The 24,843-nt window shown below is 42.8% G+C and overlaps 1 protein-coding gene across 5 annotated transcripts in view; it reads right to left on the bottom strand.

Annotated features, from left to right (window-relative positions):
- Window positions 1–24,843, bottom strand: part of CDC42BPA (CDC42 binding protein kinase alpha) — a 360,647-nt gene that overhangs the window by 123,454 nt on the left and 212,350 nt on the right. For all 5 annotated transcript variants that reach the window (XM_073628296.1, XM_073628295.1, XM_073628298.1 and 2 more), the window contains 5 exons: window positions 22,628–22,828; window positions 21,260–21,505; window positions 19,807–19,886; window positions 17,706–17,872; window positions 14,779–14,895 (listed from right to left, as the gene is read on the bottom strand). In XM_073628296.1, coding sequence (XP_073484397.1) covers window positions 14,779–14,895; window positions 17,706–17,872; window positions 19,807–19,886; window positions 21,260–21,505; window positions 22,628–22,828 — 811 coding nt within the window. The remainder of the gene's footprint in view (window positions 1–14,778; window positions 14,896–17,705; window positions 17,873–19,806; window positions 19,887–21,259; window positions 21,506–22,627; window positions 22,829–24,843) is intronic.

Below are 24,843 nucleotides of genomic sequence, written 5' to 3'. Positions count from 1 at the left end.
AGGTAGGATGGAATACCAGTCCCTGCGACAGCAGGTCCGGACGAGGTGGAAGAGTCAAAGACTCCCCTACTGCCATTCTCACAATGCCTGCATACCAGGGTCTTCTGGGCCATGCCAGGGCCACTAGGATTACCGGCTTCCCTTCTTCCCTGATCCTGTGAAGCAGCCACGGTAGCAGCTGAACTGGAGGAAATGCATAAATCAGTGAAAACTGATTCCACGGTATCCCCAATGCATCTACTCAAGAGTGCAAGTGGATCCCTTGTTCTTGCCACAAAGTTGTCCAACTTCTTGTTGAACCTGGACGCCAATAGATCTACGTCCGACATACCCCATCTTTGGCATATGGCCAATTTTCCACTACTGGAATATAAACTGCAAATAGGCAAGGAACATGTTTCTCTGCCCAAGACAGAATATGGTCCACCTCCCTTTGGGCTGCGTGGCTTCTGGTGCCTCCTTGGTGATTGATATAGGCCACTGCTGTGGCCTTGTCAGATTGTATCCTGACAGGAGCATTCCGCAACCTGGACGATCAGGCTATTAGAGCCAGACGTACTGCCTGTATCTCTAGGATATTGATGGGCAAGGTCTTCTTGGACTCTTGAACAGTGGTCTCCTCTAGAACTGCTCCCCAGCCCCATAGGCTGGCATCCGTTGTTACTACTTTCCAGGAAACTGAAATGAAGGATTTCCCCTTCTGTAAATTCATGGTTATCAACCACCAGTTGAGACTCTGGCGTACCTTTGGAGCCAGATTCATTGGATAATCCAAGGCTTGGATCCGTTTGTTCCAAGCAGACAGAATGCTGTGTTGCAACAGTCTTGAATGAAACTGGGCATAGGGAACCGATTCGAAGGAAGCTACCATCTTCCCTAGTAGTCTCATGCAAAGGTGAATAGAAGGACCCTTCTTTGCCTTGACCGCCTGGACTAGCTCTCTTAGAGCGTTGACCTTTGCCTGAGGCAAGAACACCCTTTCCTGGGTTATGTCTATGACCAAGCCCAAATACTGCAGCCTGCTTACAGGCTGTAAGGATGATTTCTCTAGATTGAGAATCCAACCCAGGTGTCTCAGAAAACTGACTGTTCTGGACACCCCTTGATTTAACCCTGCTATTGACAGGTCTACTAGTAGCAGGGCCTCTAGGTATGCTATTACTGCTATACCCTGGCCCCTTAGTCTTGCTAGTACTGGAGCTAAAACTTTTGTAAACAGTCAGGGAGCAGTGGCTAACCCAAAAGGCAAGGCCACAAACTTAAAGTGGTGCTGCTCTACCGCAAACCGCAGAAACTTCTGGTGAGTGGGAAATATTGGCACATGTAGATACGCATCCTTGATATCTATGGATGCTAGAACCTTTCCTCCACGTAGGGTGGAAACAACTAACCAAATCGACTCCATTCGAAAGGAGCGGATGTTTAGGAAGTGATTCAGATTCCTGAGATCTAGAATGGGTCTGACATCTCCATTTGGTTTTGGTACCATAAATACCATAGAGAGATTTGAATAAAACCCCATGTCCCTCTCTTCTGAGGGAACCTCTATTATCACTCCCTGACACAGTATTCGGTCCAGTGCCAGAAATAAGGACTTTTTCTTTACTGGGTCCTCGGGAACATTTGATTTTTGAAAACGTGATGGTGGAAACTCTTGGAACTCTAGTTTGTAGCCTAGGGCTACTACAGAAAGGACCCATTTGTTTTGGATTTCCTTTTGCCAAGTTTCTGAAAACCACCGCAGTCTTCCCCCCACTCGACCGCTCCTTCACAAGGGAGCCTTGGAATTCTGTTTTGTTGACTTTTGGCCCCAGGGCTTTTTGTAGCCCTGTGTCTGGTTATAAGGCTTGGTCTTTGCCCCTGATGGTGGAGGCCGTTGATACTGCCTGGAGGCTGTTGCCCCAGGCATAGGAGGGGAAGTCTTGAAAGAAGGCCGTCTATTCTATTTCTTAACCGGCAGAAGGGTACTCTTACCCCCAGAAATCTTTTGGATATACTTATACAAATCTTCCCCAAACAACCTTTCTCCATGAAAAGGAAACCCAGCCAAGAGCTTCTTGCATGGTAACTCAGCTGACCAATTTTTAAGCCACAGAGTCCTGCACATATGTATCAACATAAGCACAAGGCGAGACGCCTGATGGATGGAATCCTTGATAGCGTCCATTGAAAAGTATAGGGCCCTAGGTAACTCAGCTAAACTTTGGGCCTAATCAGCTTGAGCAGGAACTTTTTTAATAACCTGCTTGAGTTCATCCTGAAGGGATTGACAGATGCCTATTGCTGCTACTGCAGGCTGTACCACTGCCCCGGCTACAGCAAATGAGGCTTTTAATAGAGATTCCAACTTTTTATCAGCTGGATCTCTAAATACTTTTACATTGTCCACTGGACAAGTTAAACTCCTGTTCACAGAGGAGATAGCAGCATCTACTGCTGGCAAATCCCATCTCTTTGAGAACTTCTTCTCCATAGTGTAAAGAAATGAAAATTTCTTAGGGGGAGAAAATTGCTTATCAATGACCAAGGTGCCGGATCCCAGGGTCCAGCTCTCAAAAGAGAAGCATTACAGACAAAAACCTTGTTTCTTCTTGTACGAGGTCCTGGGAGGGAGAGGCACTTCCTGTTTCTTTTTTGGTTATACCAGTGTCCATTCATCTAAAGGTGGCCTATAACCCATATAGTTATTACAATGGTGCTCTGTGTCCCGTGATGTACGATAAAGAAATACGAGTTGCACTTTAAAGTGGCACGCTTAATTTTATAGTAAAAGTCACTTTAAAATGCAACATTTTGGATCACCATGATCAAGGTAATTTCACGGTTCTTGTCTCTCCATTCCAGTCCTATCATACAGAAATCAATGCAAAGGCCCATAAACATGTCTTCAATTGTCTCAAAAGTCTTTCAGCAAAGGGAGTTTAGAGGCTTTATGTACACCTGACAAGTCCAAATGAAGGAGAACCTAGACAGCTAGACATAAAAGTCATGGTTCTAGAGCAAGCTAGTAAAAATTCACATCAAAACTCAAGTTCAGCTAAAACCTGCAATAAAAGCTCAAACTGTGTACACCCTTTGAGTGTATGTCTGGGGAAAAAAGAGTTAGTACATCTCTGCAATACAGAGATTTTTTTTATCCCTGAAATCTGGTGAGCTCCTCACTTCCTGTAGTGATATGACAACTCTGCCTCTGCAGCACTGAAATCCCAAGCAATGTCAGCACCACCCGGTTGTCCTCTGATAGACTACACAACAATACCCTTTTATCATAGGAGGAAATTGTTCTGCAGGCCAATAGGGGAAAACTGGGCAGGGCTGACAACACTACTTGCAATTTCAGCTCAGCAGAGAGAGAGTTGTTAAGAGCTCAGTGGATTTCTGCAAATCAGCAGGTATTTCTTCTGTGTTCACAGCCTTTTTAGAGGGTTAAAACACAGGGAAATGTGGATGAAGTGCAGTGATGTACTAAATATGTTTTTTTATTTAGCCCAGACATGCACTTTGAAATACGCCCTGATCCTCCTTTAAGAGTTTTCCTCCTCGCCAAAATAAGTGTGTCTGCGCTGTTCTCTGCTGTTACCATTTACAGTGCTGGCACAATTTGGGATTCCTAAAAATGTTCTCCTGTGTTACCGAAACAACAAAACTCTCCAGCTTGCTCTGTGTATTAGAAACACATGCCTGGAGGAAAGATCACTTTATAGGCAAAGAAAATACCGTGACTCACCACGCAGACATTCCAAGCAGCAGCAGTAAATATATAATCCACTGGTTCACAAATGCCGCCTCGCAAGCGTTTCCTGTGCTAACAGGCTAAGCATTGGAGGCCGTCATGGTGCGGCAGGAGGGAGTATTGATTAAAGCTGTGAAAAGACTGAATCAGGAACAAAAACAAAACCTACAGATGAACAGGAACTGTCATTCCTGTACTTGCTGCAGCAGCCATGACAATGGTAGTAGACACAGACACGCATACGGACTCTCAACAATCTTAAGGCCGAATTTTAGATAAAAGACACAAATAAATACAGCACTTAATTCATACGTAGTAATAAATCTTAAATATATATTTTTTTTAATGCAAGCAGTGTGAGTTCCTGAATTTGGCTTGGTATGAGCTTCTTGCAGTTCACTTTATAGCAGAGCTCTGACTGGGGGAGGGAGAAGCAGCACAATGAGCCAAGTAGGTCAGTGTATGTCCAGTTTTTACTCCAGATCCCTCAGGTTATTTGTATTCCTTTTGTAGTATAAAGTACAGGGTTTTATATACAACTTTAGTGCCTTCGATATAAAGCGCATTTGTTTCATGTATGTTAGCCCAACATTGAAAGAACAATTACACTCTTTGAATCTAAGTGGCCCCCTGCATCTGTAATGTTGGGCTAACATCTGTCTTTTTCACAAGACCTCTGGAGTGCATTCTATTCTTGAAATATTATATATAATATAAAATTGCGTTTTATAGTTGGCCCCCCTACTTTTGTCCCTGTCCCCCCATGTGCCCCCCCTGGAGACGCCACTGCTGTTTTTCAGGCAGACCCGATCGGACCACCTACTGTTCTCTATGGAGTGGCGGATGTCAGTGGACGCGTGTCACCCACCGGCATCCGATCTGCTAAAAACAAAGAGATGGAGATCTGTTTCCCATCTGTATGGCAGATTGGATGGCAGTCGGATGGAAACAGACTGGCAGTCCACTTCCATCTGACCCAATACATAAAGAACAGCGGGCTGTGTCCACTCTGCACAGAGTAGCAAACACGGACATGTCATCCGTCTGCTCAGCAGGGATAAGCGGAGAGATCCCACGATGAGCAGGCGGATCCGCTTGACAAATTCCACTCTGTCTAAAGGGGACCTTAACTGTTCTTTTAGTCCAAGAGACAGGAAGAACACTTTTACTCAGCTGATCCCTGCAAACAGTCAGAGGTAGCAGAGTCCTAGATCTCACACTGCAGATATACAGCTTATATACAGCACTCACATACCGGGAAGTGCATCACTATTTTTTAAGAGTAACCTCCACGGCTGTACTTCCCATCGTTGTTGATGAGCTGTTAGTGCTCATGCTGCTGATGCAGCCATCTAGGAATTCCAAACCCCTCATCTTCTCCCTCTTCTTTTGGCAGGGCTTCCGGGACAGATCAGAGCACTGTTAAATCAGAAACACTCCGATCTGTCCCTGAAGCCCTGCAGCAAGACGTGAGAGAAGAGCTGGGGTTTCAGATGCCTGAACAGCTACACTGGCCACATGGGCACTGACAGCTCATCACCCACAGAGGTAGGTAAAGCAGGGAAGGAAGGGAAGATTAGGGCGTTAGCTCACCTTTTCATTCTTTTCTGAAAAAGTGAGCTTACACTTTAAGAACTGGCAATATCATACTCAAATTGCATGTCTTCATGATCCTTTGTATACCTCCTAAAAGTTAATTTGCTGTTGCAGCTGCTGCCTGGTTCCGAGCGTTGCTTCCTATGAAATTCCGACAACAAATGTCTGATGGAGCCTACACATGGTCGGAATTTCCAACAACAAGCTCACATCGAACATTTTTTGTCGGAAATTCTGATCGTGTGTATGCGGCATTAGTGTTAAGACAGAACTTCATGATCAGTCAACATAGGGGAGACTTACTAAAACTGGTGTACTTAGAATCTGGTGTAGCCCTTAGCCAAATGTAGGTAGGCAAAATATAAGCAGTGAATTACAGCTTTAAATCTGCAGCTTTTAAATAAAAAAAAAATTCAGGTGATCCTGCCATAAAGGTCTTTGTTCAGGCACTTCCTGATATAGAGTGACCACTCTCTCTCCCTGGGGTAGATTTACTAACACAAGTGCATTCAAAACCTGGTGCAGTTGTGCATGGTAGCCAAACAGCTTCTAATTTTAGCTTGTTCGGTTAAGCTTTGGCAATAAAAACCTGGAAGCTGATTGGTTTCTATGCAGAACCATATTTTGCACTCTCCAGTTTTAGTAAATAACCCCCATTGACTATTATAAATCCTTATGCTGCTAGCATTAGTAAAATGATAGGAAAGTATATCATATTTACTTGTTTTAAACTTTTCTATACATTTCTTCAGTTACTTCCTGCTTTCCAGGCCTAGGCAAATGATGTCATACATCCCAGGAGTTGTCAGGAGGGGAGGAGGGGAATTCTCAACTAAGCAGACCCTACTGCCTGTGTTTTGTCAGAATCGCCAACTCGTCAGAAATTGTAGTGGAAATGATGTTCCGTCGCCGCCATCTTGCTACACACCGCACTCGTCCACAGTAAGGATACAGTGAGAAGGCGGGAAGCAGACATCTTGTTACACCCACTGGAGTCTTACATGTCAGAGTTATTTTTCACAGTAATCTCAGCTTATATAGTGAAATCCAGTATATTGAAATCCGTCAGACTGTTTTGATGTTGAGGTTTGAAAGCAGCAGTGTTCTGTCAGATTAGCAAACTATGAGATCACCAGGCTTGCCGCTGCTTTTAAATTTCATCATCTAAACAGCCCGACTGATTTTTTAATTGTGGATTTCACTATATAAGCTGAGTTTACTGTGAAAAGTAACTCTGAAATGCAAGCCTCTGGTGGGTGCAACAGGATGTTCGCTTCCCTCCTCCTCACTGTATGTTAACTGTGGAGGAGTGCGGGTGTAACAAGATTGGCGGTGACAGAACGTCACTTCCATTGCAAATTCTGATGGGTCGCCCATTCTAACGAAACACCTGCATGCCTGAGCTAAGGACACATGGCTTCCATGGAGAAAATGCTATGTGAATCATCTGCCCTTACTGAAGATGGCCATAGCCATAATGCTAAGGGGTGCTTTTCAAAATGATTTCTCTGGAAAATAAAGCATGAAGACATGGATGGATGAGTTTGCTCCGAATATTAAAAATGAATGAAATGGCATTTTTAATTTGTGGTGCTCAGATGAGGTGTAGTTCTACTTTAACTAGCATTCCCAGGCACATCTTATGGAAGCATGATTCTTCGACTCTGATTGCCCCCTTCGTTTCTCACTCAATTTTATGAAACCACTAAGGAGAAGACATATTGCTGCACCTAGCCTAATTACAGTGCAACATGTACAAATACTGGGCCAGAAATGGCTGGCTGGATAAAATGAGAAGATTGCAACAAGGTATCTTAGATCACACAGTCAGGAAACTCTCTTCCATGGCCTGTAAAACCCTTTCATCACAACAAGAATCTTCTTTCTGCCAAACACGGTTTAGCTCTAACTGGCAGACAGCGGGAGGAGTACCAGTCATGGAGTGCAATAATTGCTCTTGTCTATCATCACTTGTACACAACAATGATTGCCCCAGATCTATTTCTAGGCTGTGTTGGAGAATCACAGATGTCTACACACGGCACTCATTACTGCTCAGCAACATCTGGGAATTGCCATCGGAGCCGCGGACTCTTTCCAGAAACTCACAGTTCCTCTTTACAAAGAATTCCCTTTACATGATGGAGTACTGTATAATGACCCCCTTCTTGAAAATGTGCTGACCATCTTCCTGCTTCTGCATGACAGAATTGCAACAAGGTTCTACTATAGTCCCGAACAGGACAGGGAAATTACTAGATTTTTCCAAGCACAAGTAGTATTTATTCAAAGGCAGAATAACACTGAATAAGCAATATTTCAAGGCAGAAACCACTCTCCATCAGGCGTTCTTGATGAGTGCACAATAGTTAAAGCTGAACTTCAGGCTGCTTCTTTCACTGTCCAGTCACAGGCTGGGGGAAGAACCTGATGTGTATGGCCCCATGCACACTGGGTGTTTGGCCCTGATGCATGGAGCTCTAGCATTTAGCTGCCAGCGGAGGGCGCCAACGCCAAGTGTGCATGGGGCCTTAAGCGGGGGTACACACTACTAGTTTTTTTTCCAATTAGCCCAGAGTGCTGAAAGAAAAAAATACGTACAGATCGTTAGTTAGTACGATGATCTCCCCCACTGAGCTATTGTGTTCTGACACGTTATAACAAAGTGATCAGCACTGGCAGCCAATGGCTGCCAGCGCTGATCGGATGCTGGTCAAAAGCTGATTGTTAGACTGGCTTTTGTTGGACAGGCTGCTGTACATCCTTTCCAAAAATCAGCCAGTTTCTGTTGACCGGCAGATACCGGCCGATATTTGGCCCGTGTGTACCAGCCTTAAGTGCTACTTGAAGTGGATCTAAAGTCTAATAATAAAAAAATGTGAGCAGGCCGGCTCTTTATTGCAGAAGAGAAATGTAATGTCTCATCTGCAAAAAAAGAAGACTACCTGCTTGCTCACAGTTTTTGGCAGAAAGCAGATTGCATTGTGCATGCGCAGCTCAGTTTACATTCCACTACAGCATAGTGTCTGTGTGCCGGGATGACTATATCCATGCATGTGCGCGGGAGTGCTGTCACCCCAAGTCAGACAATAAAGAAGGCCAAGAACCAGCACCCGGAAGAAGCTGGGGAGATCAGAAGACAGCTGATGGACTGTTGAAGCATAGGTAAGTATCACTGAGTTTGCTTCTACTTTAACTGTAATACAGAAAAGGATAAAGGAGATGGTTGTGCAGAGCTGTGTTTCGGACTAGTCAGACAAAAATACAGATCTTTTTGCAAGTAAAACAGCTCCCCCATATAAATATTACATTTGTGTATTTGCCTGAGGTTCAGGTTAAAGGGGTAACTCCACTTTTGTTAAGAAATAAACATTCCCCTCTGGGTGATCTGTGTACATTGCAGGGATTTTATCAAACTTTTTTGCAGATTCCTACCTTTTGTTATTCTGAAGAAATCCCTGTGTGTTTGTCTGTAGGGCTTAGGGCAAACCAAATAAGACTGGCATTCCCTTTTTATTCATATGGTTTAAACCTTTTTCCAAGTAATAGTTCAATTTTAAATCCAACAAGGTATTATTTAAGTGACCGACAAATGGGCCTGTTATCCATTGAATACTTTTAACAGTAAAAGTCCAGATTTAAAGCAGGTGCCACAAAATATCTTTGGGAGGTTGGACGTACTGACGCCATTGCGCGGCTCTCGTTTGTGGACAGGTGTTTGTTTGTTTGGCCGGCCAGCTTTCTCTTATACTTTATGATGTTTTATATCATGTAAGTGCAATAATTATTTTTAATAAACTGGAACGTGTTATGGTTTTACACTATGTGAGCTCCTTTCTCACTTTTTGGTAACACACTGACCAATTCGAACCTTGAATATCCATGAGCATCTACCTGTCGATCTGTTGTGGTCTACCCTCCTGGACCATTTGATGTGTTGCTGCCACCTCCTTGGTTCAAGGAACCTGGCGGGGTTATAGCCGCAGGCCTGCTATAGCTTGCCTCTGGTAAGCCTTTAATTCTTATGGTGGAGGTGCACTATTTCACTTGGTGTGTCATCCGATCGTTTTGTTAATTCCTTGGGGACTTGTGGATTGACATCTTTCATACATATTGTTTTTACCTTTTGGACTTTTCTCTTTTGAATTTTTTATTTTCACTCATATGTTACCTAGCTTATTAGTTGTGGAGTGATAATTATTACATTATTCACTTATTATACACACAGGTTTCACTATCACATGTGTGTCATTATTTATATTTATTCGTTTTTAGGTTTTCACAGCGCAGCTTTATTTTGAATAATTTTGCAGCTTTTTTAGGGGGTTGATTTATTAGCTCATTACAATGACACCCCTCCCTGAGTGCTGCTCAGATTCAGTTTCATCGTGTTACTGGGGTCCCAATTTTGCCCGACTATTGGACTAACCTGTCCACCTGTCAGTGCCAATGAGAGTGCTTCACTTTAGGAAATAGAAGAGGCAGTAAAGGAAGTGAGAATGCAGAACAGATGTTCCTAGCTGAAAAAATGTGAAATCATGTATAAACTATGTATTTTTTTCTGATAAAAACTCCACAAAGTTCTACCTAAAATCTCTACAGGAAAACAAAAAAAGAAAGAAAGTCTATAACCTGCAGCACTAAATCAAGCTGAAACTTTCAAACAGGGATGTTGAACTGAAGTATTGAACTTCTGTCCAGCCACAGTGGCCATACGTGGATCGAAATTAGGGCAATCCCTGCTGAACGGGCTGAATTTTAGATCCATGTCTGGCCAGCTTAAGACAGAAAGTAATGGGGAATCCAAAACTTTTAGTTGTCACTAGAGCAAGAGATGAGGCAAAATCTTGCAATGGGGACTCTTGTTCCAAAGACAACAGTCTAATATGAGATCTAATTTCCTGTTGTATCTACAGATCAGAAAATGAATGGGAATCTTCCTAATGAAATAAAGACATAAAAAAATTTAAATAAATAAAAAATAACTCCTAGGTGTTTAACCGCTCCCTACTCTATCCATCATACACTCTAAAATGCACTTGAAGATGGTGTTAAAAGTGAAACTAAACAAAATCCTTATTCTCCAAAAATAATCCATACACATTCACTAATTACCGATCCTGTATTCTATTTTTCATTAAATCATTTATTATGGTGTTTTTCTGCCTCCTTGTAATGTCTTCTGAGTTCCCAAATCTCTCATTTTCCACCTCATTTCCACTGATTGAAACAAGCAGTACACATTAGTTGTCGTCATGTGCACTGCTCTATGCACACTGCACTTCCCATCGTCCATAGTGCCTACTCCATCTCGGGAGTGAGAAAGACGGTGGCTATGCTCTTAGCCACCTTTTAGCAGGAAGTTGGATCACAGCAGCAAAGATAAAAACATTTGGATATTTGGAGGAGTCTGAGAGCAATAAACCCCAGTCTGAACATTCTCAGTCTACGGGAAAGGTGCAGATACTGCACAAACACACTGCACTCTCTTTTGGTCAACTTTAATATATTGGGCAAAAGGGGCAGCTGCCTGGGCCTCCTGGTCCATGAGACTGTAATGGAAATTTGTAAGTTCTGTATATCATTGTATTGTATTTTGTATGTATTGCACACTGCCCTCACTGTGCACACAGCACTAATAATGATTTCAGTAAATGTTTACATTCTTTCGAGTCCTGATTAGAATTAGCCTGCCTATGTAACTCCCCACCTGGAAGACGTGATGATGTCACGAAACGCGTAGGGCGGAGCCAGACGACGCGTTGACGTCACCCCCAAGCAAATCGCATTCCAGCAGGACGGGTTTGTCCGAGCTCCGGTGGCCACGGAGCCGGACTTAAGGCTGTTTATTGCATCACGCTTTGTAAGTGTGCATTTTGTTACTTGCTTTTATTTAAATAAATTTATCGGTTTTACACTATGTGAGCTCCTTCTATATTTTATGGTATCCTTGCAATGGGTTCGTTGGTGTGGCTGATGATGAGATGACCTCTGGTGGACATCGTTGACAGTTCTCACTTCTGGCTTATAAAGATTTCTGCTTGCTGTGATCCTCTGTGGTGGGGGGTCATGGCCATCTGGTAAGGAGCAACCCCTTCCATTTTCTGGTGGTGGACCCTCCCTTGCTGTCACGGATTAACACCAATCATCACTTGGACTTTTGTTGTTTTTTTGTTGGTGATTTGGATTCACTAAGATATCTTATTGATGTTTCACCTGATGGGACTTCTTTAGATCACTATCAAATGTTTTGCACATTATCCTTGTTTTATTTTATTTATAGTTATTATATAAATATTTTTTCACTGTAGACTTTATATTATGGTACACAGGTATTAGCGCAACCCCTTATTTTCTCCACTATAACTATTAGAGTCAGAAACAGAGAAATGAGAGGTAAAACAGAATACTTTATATGTTGTCAGAGAGGGAAGATGGGATGAGCACTCTGGCTGCCCATCTGATCATAGAAGCTAGATATAAAGGATATCTGACACATATCTCCACAATGGAGTTTTTGCCTCTTTGGCCAGGACTACCTCCACCTAAGTGTTTGGAGGTTCCAGGTTAAAGGTTATAGCAGGTATGGTTAGTGATCAAAATATTGATCAAAAGAGGGGAGACTGTAATGGAAATTTGTAAGTTCTGTATATCATTGTATTGTATTTTGTATGTATTGCACACTGCCCTCACTGTGCACACAGCACTAATAATATTTTCAGTACATGTTTACATTCTTTCGAGTCCTGATTAGAATTAACCTGCCCATGTAACTCCCCTTGTTACCATAAACGTACAATTGTAATATTAATGTGATACCTACGTAATCATGTGCATAAAAACCTTCAATTGCGTCATAATAAAGCAGAACAGTAATTTGGAAAGATGCTGAGCGTATCTTTTGTGTCTGTTCCCTACTGCAGTAGTTATTATTAATTTGGAACCACTAATCAATATGAGGATAGGAGTTGCCTATCATCAAGTCATTTCTTGGCCATCAGGGCACTAGCTTAAAGCTAAAGCCCAGATCCAGATTTGATCTTAATTGCATTATATTGGTTCAGCTTGGTCCAGCACATAGGTGTGCACAGCCTATTGCATAAGGGTATGCACCCCAAAACTCAAACGATAGATAGATAGATAGATAGATAGATAGATAGATAGATAGATAGATAGATAGATAGATAGATAGATAGATAGACATACTCTTATTTTAAAATGTATTAAAACATGGACAGTGTCAGCAGTTTTTTTTATTTTTTTTAAATTATTTTTACACTTTTTTTATTATTTAATTTTTACCATTTACTAGGGGGAATCTGCACTGCCAAGGGTGATCAGGGTGTGCCTAGGCACACCTAGCACATGCCTAGGGTCCAGCACATCATAGATGGTGGAAGCTGACAATCACTGTAGTAGTCATAGCTACTACAGAAATCACTGTGATCTCTTGGGTCCAGTGCCGAGTGACTGCCCCACTGCACAATGACCACAGCGGGTCACACGCTCAGCAATGTATAAAACAGATCAATGCCTCTAGTGACCTCTGGCCCACCAAATGGCACTGTATAGAAAAAGAGAATGCCAATTGCTGGTGATTTTGCAATTGAATTGTATTTAATCTGTACTTTTGTACTTTATCTTTTGTTGTGTTTTTTTTATCCATCATAGGGCCTTTCTGGGTCTTGAAGATGTTTTTTTTTTCCTCCTCCCCTCCTCTGACCATTGATTGATCTCCTCCAACCCTGGTGGTGGTGTTCATGGTTCTCATGATGTGTGTAATAGATGATATATTTAGCTGAAGGAGCTTGGCCCTGAGAAAGGTGGTGTATCCTTCAAAACGCGTCAACCAGTAAGGACCCTGCTGAGGTCCCCCTGGACTTTGGAGTAAACTGTGACATGGACTATAGGATTCAGGATTTATAGGATAATTCACTTGTCTGTAAGTATAATTATAAGCGACTGCTTTTTAATAAATGTTGTGTGATAATGCACCAGGCTAGTCCGCCCTCTTTTGTTCTTGTTTTGAGAAAAAAAAGAGAATGACAGAGAAAACCCTGCGTGGAACCACAAGTTTTATCATGAATAATCATACTTGTTCCAGAAGGCCTGTAGCCCTCTGTAGTTCTGGTATTAGCAGTTATGTGTTATGGGAATAAAATGATAGAATGGGGGCCCAGCCATGAAATGTCTGCCCTGGGTCCAACAATGTCTGAAAACAGCCCTGACAGGTACAACAGTTCATGGCTACAAACACTGGTGGGATGTCAGTGAGGGCAGAACACAAGCTATGCGCACTATTTCCTGACATTTCCACATTCCACTCTTGCAGGGGCTACGTTCCTATAAATCATATCATATTGTCCCAGTGGAGTATCTTAAATCAGGTCAGATACTTGACACGAATCCTAGCAGTACATTCCTCTGGCTGCAACTATCGTAAAACCTTTGTTAAGCATGCACATAAAGGCTGTAAAACATTACATTAACAATCGAGAAGGTGGCAGATGCAAATGAAACAAGAGTCACACAATGGAAAATATTATCACAGAGATATCGCTAGAAGAATAATAAAAAAAAAAAATTTTATAGTAACAACACCCTTCAGGGCCTGTCCATACTATCCACAAACTAAAACGAATTGTTTAGCATGCAGGCTGGTGTCCATTGTATGTCAGCAGTTGTGGGGGGGGGGGTTGATTCCTCTCAACATCACCTGCGGAAAGGATAACTTTTGAATCCTGAGAAAAATGGCTTCTGCCTTTAAATACATGTAAAGTGATGATCTGAACTATGGTGTAAATCCATGTAAAATGTTTTAAAGGGGTTGTAAACCCTTACATATACCCAATAAAGTGACTAGTTTAGGTGATACAGAGAGATGAAACAAATTATCCTGCATAAGTTGTTCCCGTTTATCTGGGGCCTTCCCTTCTCTACATCCATTAGTCCAGAATGTATACACCTTGTCTGAGCTTACAGAAAGCAGGGGGTAGGAGATGAAGTTGCACTCTGCAGAGCTAAGTGAGGGGAACTCTAAGAGCTGATTGGGGGGGGGCGACACGACTCCCCCCATTTACACAGCACACAGTGGAGTGGTGCTTTTATCTTCCAACCTTCCTTTACATCTGCTAACCATAGGCGTGCGCAGCCTATTGCATTAGGGTGTGTACACCAAAGCTCAAACACACTGCAGTTGCATTACCCAACAGTTTCACACACTGAGCAGCTCTGGCAAGCCTCACGATCTGCCTGTGAAACTGTTTCACAGGCAGAGCGAGCCACACACTCTCTTGAATGCATTTCAGAGCAGATCTCGGAGAGACAGCACAGGGTGATTAGGGTGTGCCCAGGTACACCCGGTACACCCCGTGAGCACACCTATGCTGCTAACAATGTAATTGCATTGTATATCACACTGCTCGATCACAAAGACAAGATACTTGTACCTTGTGTCTTCAGCTTATCTATCTCTTCTTTCAATGATTTGATTTCTAAGTCCTTATTTGCAGTGACTGGTCCATCTACAGTTGGATGCTGAAGAGCCTGCACAGCCTGTGTGGATTCTGGGGGGAAAAAAAGAAAAAAGTAAGGTAATTTGTTTTAAGCTCATCGATTTAGATCATTTCCTACTTTTCCAAACACTTTTCAATGATAAAAGCCTTACAGCTGTTCAAACCGAAACGTTATGCGAGAAAAGGCATGCACATTCCATATGAGTTTCACACACCAACCTTGTGTAACACATGTAAGTACTAATAAATTAATGATCACCCAAATGCATGTTGCAAATGCAGTGCATCTGCAGCCAGCAGATCACATGGTACCAGTACGATCTGAAAAAGTAGTGCTTGCACTACTTTCTCCGCAATCCAGTCTGTTCTGCAGGCCATTCAAATGAATGGGCTGTCAAAACAGCAACGTGTGCATTGCAGTGTGTACTTGGCTATTTTTTTTTTACATTTGGGATAGAGTGGGGAAGAGTTAACGCTGAACTGCGAGCACAAACATTTTCATTTAAATATGCCATGTTCCTCACTAGCTACAAAGGATATACACCGATCAGCCATAGCATTATAACCACCCACCCAATATGGAGTATGTCCCCCTTTTGCCACCCAAAGAATCATAATCCTGACTTGTCGAGGAATGGACTCCACAAGACTGCTGAAGGTATGCTGTGTTATCTGGCAATTAGCAGTCAATAGCAGATCCTTCAAGCTTCCACTGGCTTGTCTTCTTCCTAATGTGCATCCTGATGCCATCTCTTTCCCAGGTAAGCGAAGCACACGCATCCGGTGTCCCCATGATGTAAAAGAAAATGCAATTAATCGGACCAGGACACCTTCTTCCATCGCTCTAAAGTCCAGTTCTGATGCTCATGTGCCCATTATAGGCACTTTTGGCTGTGAACACGTGTCAGCACGGGCATCCTGACTGGTCTGCAACAACTTTTTCAGCTATTTGAGCTACAGCAGCTCTTCCTTTGGATCGGACTACAAAGACCAGCCTTTGCTCCTGAAGTGCAATTATGAGCCTTGGCCACTCATGACCTTGTCATCGGTTTGCCAGTATTCCTTCCTTGAACAACTTTTGGTAGCTCCTGAGCACTGCATACCGGCAACATCCCACAAGAGCTGCAGTTCTGGAGATGCTCTAACCCAGTCGCCTAGCCATTACAAAGTCGCTCAAATCCTTACGCTTGCCTATTTTTTCTGCTTTCACAAACATCAACCTCAGGGACAACATGGTCACTTGCTGTCTAATACGAGGGGTCTTTTCAGTGGAAATGGTGAGGGTGGGAGGAGTAGTAATTGGTCATGTCTGGGAGTGGCATGTGACTAGTCTGTCTGACAAGCCAGCTGACCTTGCAGTTTAGTATAAGAGTTGTCATGCTATGGTGAAGATGGCTGAAAAACGTATTCAAAAAAGTGCAAAAATTTTCTGAAGAACTCTCTTATATCACACCCACTTTCATATGCCATTGTAACAAGACAATCAAGGTTATTGACTTTACCTGTCGGTGGTCATAATATTATGGCTGATCGGTATAAATCCACTTGCCAGCACCAAACGTCTTTGTAAACCCAGATACTATCTTGCAAAAGTAACAGTGACATCATCACTGTGCTCCACTTATGCCGTGTACACACGAGCAGACTTTAAACGGACTGAACTCCGAAGGACTTTTCGACGGACTTTCGAGGGAGTTCCGACGAAATGGTCTTGCCTACACACGATCACACCAAAGTCCGACGGATTCGAACGCGATGACGTACGACCGGACTAGAATAAGGAAGTTCATAGCCAGTAGCCAATAGCTGCCCTTGCGTCCTTTTTTGTCCGTCGGACTAGCATACAGATGAATGGATTTTTCAACCGGACTCGAGTTCGTCGGAAAGATTTGAAACATGTTCGATTTCTAAAGTCCGTCTGATTTTTCGACAGCAAAGGTCCGATGAAGCCCACACACAATCGAATTGTCCGGCGAATTAGTTCCGTTGGTCCTTTGCTGTAGAAAAATCTGCTCGTGTGTACACGGCATTAGTCTTTACAGAGAGCAGAGGTCAGCAGAGACAGCAGGCCCCATGCACTTTAGGCTGCCTGCAGAAAACAATAGGAGGGGGCGGATACAAGACCAGTCACTTTGTACAAAGAGAGGGACCAGCAATGACCAGTCTTTATTATAGGAAGTTTCTGAACAGAGACAAAGCTCAACACATGATTACTGCACAGATCTGGAAGAAGTACACAAAGCACACCAAGTTTTAAGTATACATGTGCCTCTTTTATTGTGGCAATATTTCTTTAAGCTGGAGTTCAGCTTTAAAACTTTTGTCAGGGTTTTTCTACTGTCTTTAACATTTTCTAAATTGTTATTAATTTCCTGTTCCTGTGACACTTCTACAATAAATGGTGGAGTAGTACAGTACAAAAAAAAAAAAAAATCTACAAATCCTGCCACAAATTCAAAGAGTTCCTAAACTCTTGTATTAAGCTGAAAACGCTGCCTCTGCTGCACTGAAATCTCAATCAGAATGGTCAGTTCTTCCCTGCTGGACTATAAAACATCCCCTTTTCCTCATTTCCATAAAAGAAGTGGAAGGTGTTCTGTACCCCAGGCAGGGAGAACTGGGCAGGGCTGACAACACAGTTTGGTATCTCCCTGTAGCAGTGGAAGATTAGTTAGACCACTACATAAAGTTAGGAGCTCACTGGATTGCTGGCAGATTAACACATCATTTTTGGACCTTGTGTAGTCAAAACTTTGGGGAAATGGATATTTATTTCTGAATACTTTATTTTGTTTTCCTTATTTCCCCCCAGACATAAACTTGTAATGTTTTTGAGCAGCTGCACGGATCTGGCAAAGCACCTTGCAACTTCCTGCTGAGCTCCAACTTTTCCTGTTCCAGCCGCCGTATCCGCCTCTCATATGCCTCCGTTGCTAGGCTGTCTTCTAAAGTGCGCTGTACATTGGCGTCCAGCTCTGTATTGGCAATCCCTGATGCCAGGCGCAGAGAACTCCTATCTGATAATACACTAAAGAAACACAATAACAGTCACAAACACAAGATAAATCTACTGTCACAAAAAAAAATATTTGGAGCCATGCTGGATCCTGATGCTCTCCCCAAAACCTTGCAGCTTCCACACATAAAACATTGCCCAGACATTTTTTCAGATGCCAATGCAGGTTTTGTTTGCTGGAGAGGTGTGTGAAAACTAGTAAATGGGCACACTGTATGGGTCATTTGCTCAAGTAAAAGGTAAAAGCAATTCAGGGAGCGTACAGAAACCCACAGATGACTGAACTCACAGCAGGGGTACTAAGAGTAATAGCACACAGATTCCACTCGCCTCTAAATCTTTCAGACTAGACAGAGGTATCTCTGAAAAGTTCCATGACTTAAATCTTCCATTTGACATACAGAGAATATAAAGTAATATGAAGAGGAAAGTGTAAAGCCAAAGTAGGGAGGGGAGAGGAAGACAGAAGAGCGAATGAGCAAAGCAATGGGAAGGAGGGAGAAGCAGACAGAAATATGGATATGGGGGAGAGACACAAAAAATGGGAAAGGCCGCAAGTGCGATAGAAGGAAGAGGGGGGGGGGGGGGAGTGAAAGGTGAGGCAAAATGAGGAGCGAGAGAAGGAGGAGAAAAGCAGAGGAGAGAGAGAAGAAGTACTCCGCAGTGTGAGACACTCATTTTACAGCAATTTTCTACTTTCATCCTGGACTTCATTTCTATAGGAGAGGAAACTCTATATTTCCACTTACTAAAATGTTTTTGGCCAAGTGTATTTAAAATTTAAGAGAGAGAGGGAGTGAGTAAAGATGGGGGGGGGGGAAGAGGGGAGAGGGGGGAGGGAGGGAGAGGGGAGGGGGAGGGGAGAGAGAGGGGAGGGAGGGGAGAGAGAGGAGAGGGAGGGGAGGGGAAGTAAGAAAGGAAAGGAAGGAAGGAGAGGAAGGAAGTAAGAAAGGAAAGGAAGGAAGGAGAGGAAGGAAGGAAGGAAGGAGAGGAAGGAGAGGAAGGAAGGAGAGGAAGGAGAGGAAGGAGAGGAAGGAAGGAAGGAAGGAAGGAAGGAAGGAAGGAAGGAAGGAAGGAAGGAAGGAAGGAAGGAAGGAGAGGAAGGAAGGAAAGGAAGGAAGGAAAGGAAGGAAGGAAAGGAAGGAAGGAAGGAAGGAAGGAAAGGAAGGAAGGAAGGAAGGAAGGAAGGAAGGAAGGAAGGAAAGGAAGGAAGGAAGGAAGGAAGGAAGGAAGGAAGGAAGGAAGGAAGGAAGGAGAGGAAGGGAGGGGAGGAGATAGGTAAGAAAAAGAGGGGAGGAGAGAGGGGGGAGTGAGGAAAAAGAGTGAGAAAAGAGAGGGAGATCAGGAAGAAAGAGAGGGGGGAGGAGAGAGGAGGAAAGGGGAGAGGATGAGAAAAGAGACAGAGAGGAGAGTGAGTGGGGATCACAGAGAGGGAGGCAGGAGAGTGAAGGAAAAAGGAGATGAGACAGAGGTAGCAAAGAGAGGGAGCAGAAAGAAGACAGGAGAGAAGAAAAAGGGAGGGGAGGAGAAAATTCATTCTGGCACCAATGAATGATAAGAATTTAGACTGAGTAGGGCATGTGCAGCCCGGTGTATAATTTTCAGAAACTTGTTAGCAGGCAGGTAATTGTTGCAGAGGAGACACACAGAGTCTATTCTGCACTGTATGCCATCCTGCTAGCATTTTTTCAAAACCAAAGTTTCACTTTAAGATAGAGAAAGGGTGAGAAGGGAAGAAGGAACAAGAAAGAGAAAAGTAGAAAGGGATATAGAGGTAGAGGGAGGAAGAGATAAAAGAAAGAGGGAAATCTATAGAGAAAGATGGGGTACAGGCAGCAGGGGGAGAAAAACAGAACAAGGATGGAGAGAGAAAGAGATTGCAAAAAGAGTGGCAAAAATGACACAGTATGTGTTCATGGAGTGGACTCACGTGGCTGACATCTTACCAGTTACTTGTGTAGGTAAACCCAACAAATGGTAAATGGTGTCCGGAAAAGCCTGTATGTGTTGGCGGAGGCATCGTCTCCTACATAACATAACAAAGAACACCATTACTGCAGAGTAACAGCCAACAAATTGACATTTCTAGCATAGAGAGGAAAAAAATTCAGGCAACTGTCTTTCAGCTCCCAATAAAGGCATCAGTATACAAAAACCTTCCATGTTTGGTAGACATTACAGAGTTAAACCATCAAAGAGTTACTTCTGTGGTGAGCTGAAACACATAAATATGGATGGGAAAACCCAAAACTTCAACAGTAAGGAACAGGGTCAGGGTCGGGAATTATGGCAGGGAGGTCTCTGTTGGAGTAACCAAGCCACAGGCCACCCAAATAAATTTTTAACTAAAATATAGACTAACTCTAGAAAACCTTTCTAGATTCAGTTGCTACAGTTGCAGATGTGGTATCTAACGTTTTTTCCAAGAAAATCTCTTAAGCGGTAGTAAGCCGCGGGATAATATCATAAGGTGCTAGTATGCACCGCTGCCAGGGCTTCCATCTTCACCCCAGTCTTCCATCTGGGTTTATGGGCTTCGGCCGTTTGAATAGGCGCGCTGCGGTGATGTTACTCCTGCGTTTGAGCACAGGAGTCACGACCGTGGCACATCTCTTTCAATGGACTGCATGCTGTGTGTAAAGTAAAAATGCATACTGTGCGTAAAGTAAATATTTCCAAAACTGTGCACATTTAGGATATATTTACTGTACCTACAGGTAAGCCTTTTTATAGGTTTACCTGTAGGTATAAATCAAAAAGCGGATTTTGCTACCACTTTAAATTATAAGGAAAGTCCTTAAAGAAATAGTAAAGGTGTTTTTTATTTTTTTCATAAAAATTATGTTATACTTTCCTGCTCTGTGCAATGGGGGAGCTGACATTGCAAGGTTTTTAACCTCAATTCAGAGAATGCTTTAAGTTAAAAAAAATCTTTAGCCATTACAGTTTGCTTCTTTAAAAGGGCCAAAGAAAAGTAAGCTGAATGTTATATTTATACACTTTAAAAATTCACATTTTTCACACTTTTAAAATTCGAAATGTTCATACATCATAAATATTAGTTGTTTTGCATTAACAGATATTCTAGGCCCGTAGGAGACAGCCTTAGTCTCTTTAGTGCAATACAGGAATAGGAAGTCACCTGCGTGTCGGAAAATATTCAAGTAGCCATGAAGAGTAAAATTTTTCTGGAAAATTTCACCTATGCAGCTCAATCAGTGAAATCGAGAGTGCAAACTTTGGTGGCAATTTCACTGCAAAATCATTAAGGCTGGTATCACTCCGCTAATCCCTACTACATGGGATGAGACATCAGAACACCAAACTGTTGTAGCATTATAGTAGAGAGAGACTTAGTTCCTTGGAGTTGTCTTCAGTTTCAGCCTGAGCAGTACTTACACTGTTTTTTAAACAATCATCATCCACATCGAAGTTGGATGTATCGGTCGGGCTGCTGACTTCTGGGATATAAGGTGCTTCACAGTTGCGAATGTTTTCCCAGTCAATGCCAGCGAAGAATGGGTGGTTCTTGAAGTCTTCAATCCCATTCTGACCTAGACGATGCTCCCGGCTGCAAATTAACCGCTTTATTAAGTCCTTAGCATTTTCAGAGATGTCTGAGTGCGCAGGGAACTGGAACCTCTCCTGGGGGTAAAATAAAGGAAGGAGATTAAATTAGACCATACCATCATATTTCACCACACGCAGGTCAGAATCAAAAATAACAAATAAGGTTGATAATGGACACCACTTCATATGTACATCATACATTGTAAAGCTCAAAGAGGTAGAATAATTTATAAATTCAATGTAAAAACTGATCAATATGAGAAGACTATATTTTTTTTTTTTATGTCTTTTTAAGGGGTAGGTATAAGCAAAATGTTTAGTTTGGGATAGAATGTGGAAGGGTTAGAACCTTTGTAATTTTTTTAATTGCTGTCCTTGTCCCCACTGGGAAATTCACCCTCTGTTTAGTGACCATTGTCAAAGGGCAGAAAGTAAGTTAAAATCCAGGACCAGAGGGAAATCTTCCAATGGGGACTTATTTTGCAGTGACAACTGTTCAATGGGGCTTTCCTCACTTTGTAGATATTTCCTCTCACTTCGTTTCCCATCTCTGGGATAGGAACAAAAGAGAAAATGTCCCCAGGATACATGAACAGATTGCAAACCGGATACAGGATACAGATAGCAAAAAATAAATATGTGCCCCTTAAAGCATCCCCTCCTGCCCTCCATAGCCCTCTGATTCTAAGGTAAATTGCAACCCCCCCCCTTCTCCCAATCCTGATGACTACTTACTGTACCTCTTTCCGACTTAGGTGGGCTCTTCACGTGCATAGAGTACATTTACTTTTTTGTTACTCAGCAAAACAATGCTACTGCTTTGACTCCCAATAGCCTGCCAAACAGAAAGTGCTCTTAGGAGATACAGTTCTGGGGGTGCCTAGGTTAATAGGAACTGGCCTTTCAACAGCTACCACCCCTGTAAGAATTTTGTATAAGAAAAGCTTTTCCTCTCTAAATGACCAAGGAAAAAGAAAAAGAAAATCTTGAAACGTGATTCGGAGGGGGAGAGGTATGTTAGGGGGTACGTTTGGGTAATGCTTTGACCCTTTAAGATAATATTCATGTGTGTGTCTAAAAACTTTTCAAAAGACTTGACATTTCCATCAAATGAGTTACCCTGCAGGTAGAAGAGGCTAAAACATAAATAAGGATAGTACTGCCATTAGCTGAAATGCAAGATAAACTTCTACTTACTTTGTGGTTCATGATTTTCCCATATGTCTCCACTAAGGACTCGGCATAGAATGGAGTTTCTCCATAAAGCATCTCATACATACAGACCCCCAGAGACCACCAGTCACACTCTGGACCATATTTCCCCTTACCATCCTCCATAGCCTGGAGGATTTCAGGAGAGATATAGTCTGGTGTTCCCACTGCCACCGAGGACTGGACCTAGAAGGAGAACATTTATCAATACAAGGAATAAAATACAAAATTCATGAATGTGCAAGTCTTAACAGTTAGGTCAGCTGTGCTTTGGCCTGATTTCCTCCTTTTGCATTGGGTGCATTTCAAAAGCGCAGACAAGGCGCAACAATCGTGCAAAAGCCACCAACTAGACTGGAGGTATGGCTGCTGACTGTGAACCTGAAGTGTGCTCTGTGTGTGCAACGGCCGATGCAGTGGGAGCAAAACAAGGTGCGTTCATTCACCATGCACCATCTACTCTGAAATATCACTCCAAAAGAACTTCATGTGTTTCCACCTCTCTTATTAGCGTCCTATTTTACAGCATGGCAGTGAAAAAATAAACATTGGTTTAAAAAGTTTGTATTCATTATTTTACTCCTTTTAATTTTTTTTACCGAATTTCAAGGTGTGTCAACTGTGAAAAAGTTTTTTCTGAACCAGTGAGGGCATATCCAGAAGAAGCTTGCAATAATTCAGAACTCATTAGGGCTGATTTACTAAAGGCAAATTGACTGTGCACTTTGCAAAGTGCAGTTGCACACCGCAAATGTAGTTGCGCCAGAGTGTAACCCCCCCCCCCAAAAAAAAAGATTAGATCCTGTTCCCGTAAAGCATGTATAACAGCACAGTGCTTGTGCTTTGTAATTTGGCCTCTTGTTTAACCAGGCTGATCCTGCCTGATTCTACCCTCCCCCCTGTGAACTGACCACAGTTTATCATGGCTGCTGAGCCCTGACACTGTGGTCAGTTTACGTGCCTCCGTCAGCCGCAGCTCTCCTCTCTGCTCTTCCCCCTCCCAGTCTGTCAGCTAGTCTGTGCCACTCTGTCCCCGCCCCTTTCCCTTCCTGCTGCTATAATATCTGTATAATAAACATACTACCCCCTCTATTAGCGAACGATATGTGTCCCAGTGTCTGGGTTGGAAAAAAAAAATGTATACCTTATATTAGAGCATCTACCGGCGCTCATGTGACTGCTCGGCTCTCTCCTCCTCTCCTCCTGGCCGACATCGGCATGAGTTCTCAGCCCCGACCGCTATAGCTGTCAGCCAGGGAGAGGAGAGAGCCAAGGAGTCACATGAGTGCCGGGAGACGCTCTCATATGAGGTATAAATCTGCATTTACTTTTTTTAAGCACAGACACTGGGACACACATCGTTAGCTAACAGAGGGGATGGTATGTTTATTATACAGTGGCTTCACAACCACTTTACTAAATGAGGTAAAGTTTTACTTTACAAAGAATACCCAATCACGTCAGAGGGAAAAAAAAAAAAAAATGCATTTTTGCTTGCACATGATTGGATGGTGGAAGTCAGCAGAGCTTCTCCTCATTTACTAAGCTCTGGAGCAAGTGCTCTTGCAAACTGAACAGTCTATTTGCCTTTAGTAAATCAACCCCAATATGTCTACAGACTCCAAACAGCAACATGTGACTGGTGAATACGAAAACTCTGAAAGCTTTTTAAGTATTAGGGCCTGTGCTGATAGACTTTTTTTTGCACCAAATGGGTTTTGTATTCCTATACATGTCTGTGTGAGTTCAAATCTCACTTGAAGCAGGTTAACTAAAGGTCAGGAGATGGTCAAGTGTAGGTCAAATGTCAAGGTATTCTGAAAGATTTCAGAAGCCTCTGAAATTGATTTCATCCAAACACAACAAAAACTCATTGACACAGACACTTGGGTCTAAGAGATTTAAAGAACTTTTCTGCTTTTAAGATGGGTAGACTTCTGCCATAATGTGCAAGTCTTCACTGCATACTTTCACCTTGTTGCACACTTACCCTCCAGTGTGGTCTCCTCCAGTGATGTGAGATCGGTGTTTCTCACTGTCAATTCATAGCCACTGCAGACATCTTCCGTTAAGTCTGCTGCCTTCCAGCACTGGTGAGGCTGTAACTCCTGTGCATGCACACTGGAGATACACTGCCCTGGCACTTGGGTCTTTTATTGGCATCTGTAAGCCAGGGGTGTGTACACTTCAAGGTATACACT

The sequence above is a fragment of the Aquarana catesbeiana genome, linkage group LG04, assembly GCF_042186555.1.
Source record: "Aquarana catesbeiana isolate 2022-GZ linkage group LG04, ASM4218655v1, whole genome shotgun sequence".
Taxonomy (NCBI): domain Eukaryota; kingdom Metazoa; phylum Chordata; class Amphibia; order Anura; family Ranidae; genus Aquarana; species Aquarana catesbeiana.
The sequence above is the reverse complement of the archived record's forward strand: the minus strand, read 5'-3'. Positions and strand labels throughout refer to the sequence as shown.